Source organism: Egretta garzetta, unplaced genomic scaffold (genome assembly GCF_000687185.1).
Source record: "Egretta garzetta isolate BGI_Z169 unplaced genomic scaffold, ASM68718v1 scaffold245, whole genome shotgun sequence".
Classification (NCBI taxonomy): Eukaryota; Metazoa; Chordata; class Aves; order Pelecaniformes; family Ardeidae; genus Egretta; species Egretta garzetta.
The window spans coordinates 1250525-1259700 of record NW_009259721.1 but is presented as its reverse complement, the minus strand read 5'-3'; the positions used below and the strand labels follow the sequence as shown (position 1 = coordinate 1259700).

At 48.3% G+C, this 9176-nt stretch overlaps 1 protein-coding gene across 1 annotated transcript in view; it reads right to left on the bottom strand.

Annotated features, from left to right (window-relative positions):
• KCND3 (potassium voltage-gated channel subfamily D member 3) overlaps positions 1 to 9176 on the bottom strand; it is a 120171-nt gene that overhangs the window by 28253 nt on the left and 82742 nt on the right. Inside the window, exon 2 of the mRNA XM_009639398.1 lies at positions 1 to 115. This exon is cut by the window's left edge and continues 30 nt beyond it. Within this exon, the coding sequence (XP_009637693.1) occupies positions 1 to 115 (115 nt within the window). The remainder of the gene's footprint in view (positions 116 to 9176) is intronic.

The window sequence follows — 9176 nt, the reverse complement described above, 5'->3', positions numbered from 1 at the left end:
TCTGAAGTTGGAAACAATGACTGGAACCGGCAGAGCAATGACCAGCACCCCGCTCAGGGAGCAAATGGAGCCAAATATCTTCCCAGCAATTGTCTTGGGCACCATGTCACCATAACTAGAGGGGGGAAAAAAAAAAAAAAGGGGAAGCCCCTGCTTCAGACAAGCACAATGGCACCAAAAGCCTTTTCAGGTTCCCTGAGGGTGCAGCCACCTGAGTGTCCAGGTTGGACACTAAAGCTTAGAAATCCACCGCGCAAGCAACAACTTGTGTGGTGCCGTCATCCCGGCGAGGACGAGCGCACCGCGCTGGGCGAGGATGGAAGCGAAGCCAAAGGCAGGCGCTCGTTGCAGAGCAGATGTGCTGGTTCAGGCAGCTGCTGAGCAGCTGAATTCATGCCCTCGCTCATTTAGTACCCACCTCTCCACGTAGATGAGCTCTAACAAACTTAAAACTGTGTGTCTGCTTGTGAGCAGGTTTGTGTGTTTTCGTTCCCTGGTATCCAGGAGTGAATGAGGACTGATTTACGCCGCTGTTCCAAGCCCCAGCAGCTTGCTTGCCACAGGTACGGAGACTTGGGCTTCATTCAAAGCCTGGAGTCAGTAAAGGGGGAATTGTCAGGAACATGAGACCAGCTGAAAAATTATTCAGCCAAACCTCTGCACTGGGTTTGACCCAGCAATCTTCATTAACGACTGTAATTTGTATGTTAAGTAACACCAGCAGACTCAAGATGGAATAATCCATCTTACACCGACGGAAGACGCTGCTGCTTTAGGTTCTGTGGATTCCACACGACAGAAATCACCGCTTTCTTGAGCGCTTATGCGCTGTTTGTGGCTTTGCTTTGCATATTGCAAAAGCTTTCTGCAGCAGTCTTATGCTTAAGCTTTAAAACTGTCCTGTAGAAAAAGCCAATGTGCTTTGCCTTACGGCTCCTCACCAGCACCATAGGAAGGAGCACGACCGCCGTTCCCTCGCGGGGCATACGGTGCTGATGCCGCTCTGGGACGCGGGCACGCGGCTGACTGCCCCGGCTCACTGAATGCTGCGTTATGGCGAAGGGAATGGGGGCTCTGAATTCTGATTTACGGTTCGGCCCGGCACAGTCCCCATGTTGCATCCCAGGCAACTGCACCTCTTAATTCTAACCGACCGCGCCATCGCTCACAATTCCCCCATCTCGCCGCACAACGTCTGACATCCAGCGAGCGCCGGATGCTGGCAATGCAAATGTCGTGCCCCGCGTTCAGGGGATGCGGTGGTAAACTCCATAGGAGGCTCTTCCTCCCCTGCAGTTTGCCCTCTAGAAGTGACTTCAATGCTTTCTTCTGCGAATGGTTGGTATGCAAATAAAAACCCATCCAGAAAGCTGGATGTGGACTGCAGCGTGCTCCGATCGTGCAACAAAAAGCTCATTTGTCGCTAATGCCCCTGGCGTGCGATAGGAACATGACCAGCACCGCCACTGCCTGACTTCACAGGCCTTGTTTCAGTGAGCCATTTATGAGGTGCTTGCGTGCAAATGTATATTAATATCAATATTCACTGAAGTAACTTTCATCTGGAGGAAAGGGAAAAGCAAGCAGCCAAATAAATTTTTTTTGTTTTTTTTTTTTTAATAATCTCTGATACTGCAATGCCCGTGTACAAACCACCGGGGTACAGGAATTCCCAAAGTACCTCTGTGGCTCAGGAGGACACGTTGTCCTCGTCGAGATCCCACTGCGAGCGGGTTTCTGTGCCCTGGAGCAGAGGGGAGGCCCCAGGCGCTGCAGCCTGCCGGAGTTGTGCAGCAGACAGGGAAAGGATGCTACACCGAAGATGTGGGCCTAAGGAAGACATCCCTTGTTCCAGGCTGCTTGAAATCTGGAGAGGCCCCTGGTTGCTACCAGATGGTGTTTGGGATTTCCGTGCTCTTCTTTGGGATGTTCTGGGGTTTGATGCAGCAGATATTGAAAAGTGAACTGATTTACAGTGGAGGCTTTACTGTTACCTTTGATGTCTGCGTATGGCCAACAAAGAGCTTTTATGGGAATAGACTTGTGCTAAGAATAGTTTATGTCCAAGGAGAAAACCAAATATTTCAAAACACTTTTTTTATCAGCTGAACTTCCTTCCTGCATCCAAGAGCTCATTGGTATGGGGGTCTCTGAATGAAAGCAGAACTCATGGCGCGTTAAGTGCTTGCTCCCGGGAGCCTCTCCCGTGCTCTCCTCCTAGGCTCTGTGGCTAGGCAGCATGGCCAAGCAGATTGCCATCACCGGGCTATCACACTGGCTTGTGTCCCAGGAAAGGCTTAGTTTTAGGCTTAGTGACAGCTTTTCTTTGGAATCTTCATGTTTTGGGGTTGGTTGGGGTTTTTTTTGTGTGTAAATGCTTCAGGCTTCACTAGCTAAGGCCTAATTATTCCAGGCAGAATTCTTTTCCTGCCTTCACCTGCATTAAAACCCCTCAGAATACCTCAAGTCAATAAAATGCTATTTATGTCTATTAACTTTGCAGCTGCTGCTTTATGCAAAGATAGTTTAAAAGCTCTTGCTAAGTGACAAGGTCATCTGCCTTGTTTAAGACTGTTAAAAAAAAAAAAACCCAATGCTTTCTTACTTTTCTTCTGCCACCCCTTAACACAATAAGGATGAAAATTAATCGTATGCCTCAAGCATGATCTCGGTGACCTGGAGAACTGAGAGAAAGCCCTTCCATGCATTTGTAGAAATGTAATAATAAGTGTCTGTCTCGCAGTCTGTCTTGTAGAGTTTTGTTCTTACACCCAGACTGAGTGTCTCATTACTTGGGACTTCAGAGAAGGTGCTTTAAAACGCCATCAGGAAAGATCAAACTGTCTTGGAGTGCAGAAGATTTTGCTGGGGAGATGTAGGACTTGATCTGCAAACCCTTATGAGGGACACTGCGATGAGAACTTGTGCCCTAGCTGGGGCAGGCTGCACGGGAGCAAGACCTAAACCTTGTAACGCTGATTTCTGGGTCTACCGCAGAGCTGCCTGCAGGGAGACTGCGGTTGGGTTCGTCCCTCTGGGTCTGCGTGGCACGTCGTGCGCTGCCAGCTCACGGGCTGACCCGCAACGCGAGCGATACCGGTGCTTGGAAATGTCATAGAATCATAGAATCCTAGAATGTTTTGGGTTGGAAGGGACCCCTAGAGGTCATCTAGTCCAACCCCCCCGCAGGAGCAGGGACACCGCTAACTAGATCAGGCTGCTCAGAGCCCCGTCCAACCTGGCCTTGGTTTTTTGATCGGAGCGAAGGCCAGCTGTGCTGCAGCAGAGCTCGACTCGGGTCCCCTTGCACTTAATGAGAGGCCCCCCTTTGACTTTGACTGCGCTGGGGTTCAGGATGACCCTGCACGCTTGCAATTGTCTCCTCCTATATTGGCACATGCAGCTACTGCAATATTAATTGCTGGAGTGACTATTTTTGTCCTGATGGTGCCACCAGGTACTGATGGCCACATGGTGTAACAGATACAGTGCCAAATAATCTCAAATATTGGATTTCAGTTAATACTAATTGGGCATTTTAAACCCAAAACTTCTTTTCCCCAGACTGGAACGAGAGAACTCAACTTTCCCATTAATTTGTTTAGTAAAAGGCAACTTGTCACCTAAAAAAAATTTCTCCTACGGAAAGTGCATTTTAAGTAATTCATCAATAATCTCATTAGAGCAGCAAGAAGATAGAAGAGTTAGGTAATGATTAACATTCAGAGGGTCTAACGGGATGTTTGAGCCTGAAATAAAACAACGGGAGGCTGCAGATTCAGTAGACTTTTACTGTGACCTCTAGTAAATCACTTCAGCTTTTCGCACCTCAGTTCCCCATTTACAAAATGGCAACTGGTTGCTTATTCTTTGCCTGCTTGGCTAAGTAGGTGCTAGATTCTGCGGAGCAGGAGCTGCCCCATGTTCTGGGCATACCCAACACCCAGCAGTGACCCCTAAGTGCTGCTGCATTACAAATATTAATAATGCAAGTACAGAAATCGGGGGGTAAGCACAGCCTGTACGTGGCTTCAGGCTTGTCCAGAGACAAAAGCTGAGCGTGGCTAGTTTGGATGTGGAACGCACCTAGGGATAAACAGCTTTTCTAGTTATTTCACCCAGGAACTGGTTAGATGGCAACAGATTCAGCCAGTTTTCGGCTGCGGAGTTCATTGCTGTGCTGGGTGAGATGGACCGGCTGCCAGACGCGCGCCGGGGCCTGCGACCCGTGGGGGATGCTGCCCTTGCTGCCGCCGTGCCGTCACCGCTCCGTGCGCTGATGGCGATTCTGGAGCCTCTGCGTGTGTGTCCCACGTTTCCGATGACGTGGCTTTGGGTTGCCCCCTGTGCTTCTCCTGGTGTCCCTTCAAAGCCCCATTTCCTACCAAGGAAGCCCTGAGACTCCTGCCTGCTGTATGAATAATGTAAAGTTCATGTAAAGCCTTAAACAGCCAAACCAGGAAAAAAACAAAATAGGAAATTACTTTTAAGTGGTCACTCTTTAGACTGGAAAAGACCGTGAATGCAGATTAGCGACTTTTTTTTTTTAATTTGTACTGTGACTTCTGTGTTCTTTGCATGTAAAAGGGGTCACATGTCAGTCCCCCTAATTAGCAGCCATTAGCCTTGACAGCGTAATGTGCTGTTGTTTTTCTCTCTGTCAGTGCAGAGAATGCTATCAAATAGAGGTCACTGCTTCCGAGTTCTGGCTCGAGCGGCAGAGGTGTCTGGGCAGTGCTTAGCTCCTCCAGCTGGAGACAGCAATAAATAAGGTGCTGAACAGCTCATCAAATGACTCGCTCTAAAAATAGACTCTCGGCAGCGTCTCGGATGATCCCACCTCTGCGCAACACTCACAGCCCTACAAGCGGGGGGTCGTACTCAAAGAGCTGGAAGATGCTGTGGTACAGGGCCATCGGAAGGTGCCACAGCAGTAGCAGCTCCGTGGGGACATGAAACAGCTTCTCAGAGGGTGCTCTCCTCCGGCAGCCTTCCTGTGCACCCCTCCAGCCAGCACCTGGGGAGCGGTCATGGCTCACGAATTACATTGGTGCAGAGCTGTGGTCTCCATCGCTCCCTCTAGATGCAGAGGAGATGAGTGCAATTGAAAATTGATAAACCCGTATCCCAGCACCTTCCTTCTCCCAGGTGTGCTAGTGCACGCTCCTGTGCCCCCCGATGATTGGGTTAAGGTCGCAGAGCCAGCGCACGAGCACGGGGACAGCTGGCTCCCTGCTCAGATGGTCAGGAGATGCGCTTTTTCTGGTCGCTGTCTTCAAGCGGACAAGGGACGCTCCCTGCCCAGTGGTGCAGAACCCCGTGGTTTTCCCGGGCAGCCTGTGAAGGCTGGAATACCGCATGGAGGGCGGCAACAGAAACAACGCTGCTTCAGGTGATTTAGTACTTCTGCCTCGCGCTGGCATTAAGAGCTCTTTGAGAGCTGCTTTATCTCTCTAACCTTTTGCCCGGCACGGTGGAGTCAAAAGAAGATTTCACTCCAGCCTGTAAGCTTCTGCTTTTAGGACAATAAGGACAGAATAATAACATTATGTACCGCACAATAGAATGTGATTTTGAAAGCCTTTTGCATGAAAGAGATAGACTAAAGCATGGAATTAGCGTGTAGTTTTCCAGGTGCAAGAGATCCCTTTTTATACTGTAAGTAAATCACTTTGCGATGTTTTGATTTGCGCAAAGGAGGAAAAAATGTCTAAAATTCAGCTAGAATGTTTTGGTTGCGTTGCAAGACTGCCCATGTTGCGTTTGACAGCTCAGAGGAGCTCGCGTCCCTCCGTCTAATGGGTACCAGTCCAAAATAATCATGCTAATGCTGCCTTGAACCCCCAGTGCAATAACGATCATGTCACTTCCAATGATACAATGAAAACAAAAGCAAATATTACTCATTCCTGCCTTGGTTTTGCACATGACGAATGAACAGGGAATTAACAGCCATGGTACGGGGGCTGGGGATGGTTAGATCTTTTGTTTAGGGTTTAATTCACGGCTCCTCTGCCGCATGAGCTGTTTCATCTGCCTTGCTGGAATTACCCCATCAAAAACCACAGCTCCCCGGAGCACCGCTTGCCTGCTGTGCACGTCTGCCATTTTCCTGCCCAGTTGGGTTTTATCCTGCCATGCGTTCGTACCTCCGGGCCTGCAAAGATGCCATTGCCTTTTTCAGCAGGGGCAAACAAACTTTCACAGGGAATGGGTTAAATTCCCATGTCCTGGGAAGGTGGGAGGAGGGCTCTGGAGCTACCGGGGCAGCGATATCATCCAACCGATTGAATGCAGGCATGCGATGATGGAGTGCACCCAAAGTTTGAAAGCTGACTTTGCCATGGGCTTGTTTTATGGCCTCGGGAAAGACAGGTCTGCTTCTGTGTGGTTTTTCCATATCTGTAAGGGAGACCAAAATATGTTTGGAGCTGTGCTGGACAAGTGTTGTGAGGATTGACTAGTTAGTGCTGGCATGGTATTTTGAAAATATAAGTTTTTTGAAGGTGTTTTGCAGACACGGACTCAGTAATCCATGTCCATAGGGACAGTCCGGTATGTTAACATCAGCTTTTTAAATGTATCAACCCTGGAAGGGCAGGGATGCACCGATGGATGCCTGGGGAGGCTGGTGGTGCCTCCCGAAGCAGCCTGCTGGAAACAGAGCCTCCATGGCTTTGAAGCAAGAGCATCTCTGAACAGGCTGTCAGATGACAGGCTTGACCAGCAGATTGGCTGCATCTGGGGAAGCACAGAGCCTATTTCATGCTAGGATTCTTTTACATTAAATATACTTATTTTCTGCCTTGTTTTGACCTGGGCAGTCCCCAGCTGGGCATTCAACTCCTGCAATATCTGCCTTGGTTTTACACTACTGTTTTCTTTTTCCCTGTCATGTTTTGTTTGTTTAATGTTTTTAGGGATGCTCTCATCCTCCCTGGATGTTCTGCTGAAATTACATCCATCAGCCAAGCTGCGAGGGCTGGGTGCTGTAGATGTGTATCAGTGGTAGTGGCAGAAGCTTATCTGCAGCACCAAGATTAAGTTTGATTTTTTTTTTTTTTTGAGATTCGTGGAAGGACTGGTCAGCTGCATTTATTAACACAGAGCCCATGTAGTCACCTCACCCGGGATGAACAAGGATCCCTGGGGGGATGCAAGTTCTGTTGCTCCTCTAACAGTGAGAGCTGGGAGGAGAGGCAGGCTGCTCCCTAATGACTTGCTTGGGGGGATCTGTGCTTCTGGGTGGCCCGTACTGACCCTCAGCAAAGCCAAATTAAGGGATTAGATGGACTTGAGGTCACTTGTAGCCTGCTCATTCCTGCACTTGTATGAGAAAGGTGACCAAGGCGAAGGTCTCTGAGAGCAACTGGTGGCCTAAATATTCCTTACAACAACAGCAGGCACTGCCCGAAGAGACAGGAATGTTTATGTAGACTTGGGAATAAACTGAGTAGGTTATTTAATACACTGAGGGTTGAGAGTACTTAATATATGCACACACTGGTTCCATTTATTCTTCCTGGCTTGGATCAACTTCTCAGCCTGTAGGCAGTTAAAACAGATGGTCTGAATTTGGGTAACTTTCAGACCTTGAGTTGAAGCTAAAAATGGAATTTCATTGGCAAGGAAAGTAGGTCAGAAAGCTAAAGCCCCTCGTCCTAAAATGATGAAAGGCTTCTAATCAAGTGTTCTCTATTACCATTCATTAAAAGGAGCAGGGGAAGTCATATTCTTAGGGACCTTTGAGAAAGGGATTACAACGGGAGCGTGAGCACCCTCCTTCCTGCACGGAGGCCGGTGAGGGATGGGGCGACCGCGGGTGTCGCTTCCTAAAGTCCCACGGGCTGGGCTGGAGCCACAGCAGGACGGGAAGGGTTTTCTCCGTGGGAACATGAGCAACTTTATCTTCTGCCTCAGTGCCAGGAGTGCCGAGGGGGGAGCCTCTTTGCATATGCTCTATTAATACCCTCCACACTGATAATCCTTTCCCCACTAATGCTGTCATCCACCTGACTCAGGTTCTGTAATTTCATCGCCTCTGCAAATTGTGACTTGCACCATATCTGAGACTTTCAGACAGCGATTTCTTTGCTCTTAATCGTTTTCAAATGTGTGCCAGCTGCTAGAAATCTTCCTTTGGTGTAGCTGACAGGGATTATTCAAAGCAAACGGGAACCTGTACCAGTTAACGCAGTGGTCCCAGTCTAGCACACTGTCTCAGCCCTTGCTTCATGTTAAGCACATACTTAATTCTTGTCTACTGAAAAGACAATAACATGCTTGTTCAAATATTTTTTTTTTTTTTTAAATAGTACTAAGATGAAAGTTTGTTCTGTGCATTGGGCAAACCCAAGCTAACATGCCGTCGCTGCTCCTCTCCCTTGCCCCCAGACTGCTGCTGGACATCGCATGTCTCCGAATGGGGAGCTGCTTGCGTTCCAGCTCTGCCAGCAAATGCGTTTTGGGAGTAGAGGGCAGGAGGCCTCCTGCCTGCTCTCCCCAAGGGCAGATGTGCTCCCTGGCTGCCACTGTCACAGCAGCAGGCAGCCAAAGTGGGGCTGGTGTCTGGACCGTCCTGTTGGTCTGCAGAGCTCAGAAATGACGTGCAGGGGAAACGTCTGCTGCTCAACAGAAATAGCAGTTTACCAGGTCATCCACATCTCGCTAAAGAAAAATGGATGCTTCCTTTCTTTTATGATATCTCGGGTTTCTCCATGACCACTTAATAAAGCATTAACTAGATTTTCACACACAGAAAAAAAAAAGGAAAATTTAAACTGTTATTCAGAGAAATATTCAGAGAAAAAGAGGAATTGGCTTCAATGTAGAATCAATATAAGAAAAGCTGAATTCCACTTTGCAGAAAATACCTCCAGTCTTAATCTCCCCACCGTGCTGTCTTCTGTCCCCGAGGTTTGTTCGTTCACCCTTTCAGAGGAAGCTCTATTCCTTTTACTTCTTGCAAAGCTGATAGATCTCGCAAACAGTCATCTCTGTTTTCTTTTGCTTCATGCATCACCAGGCAGCTGTGTTGTCATCTGAGTTTTTGATCCTCGAATCTCCATTTCGGCAGTGATAGATACAGCAGAAAAAGCTTTCTTAGGTGGGGTTTAGGGGTATTTTTGGTGTGGGGTGGTTTTTTTTTTTTTTTTTTTTTTTTTTGTGTTTGTGCT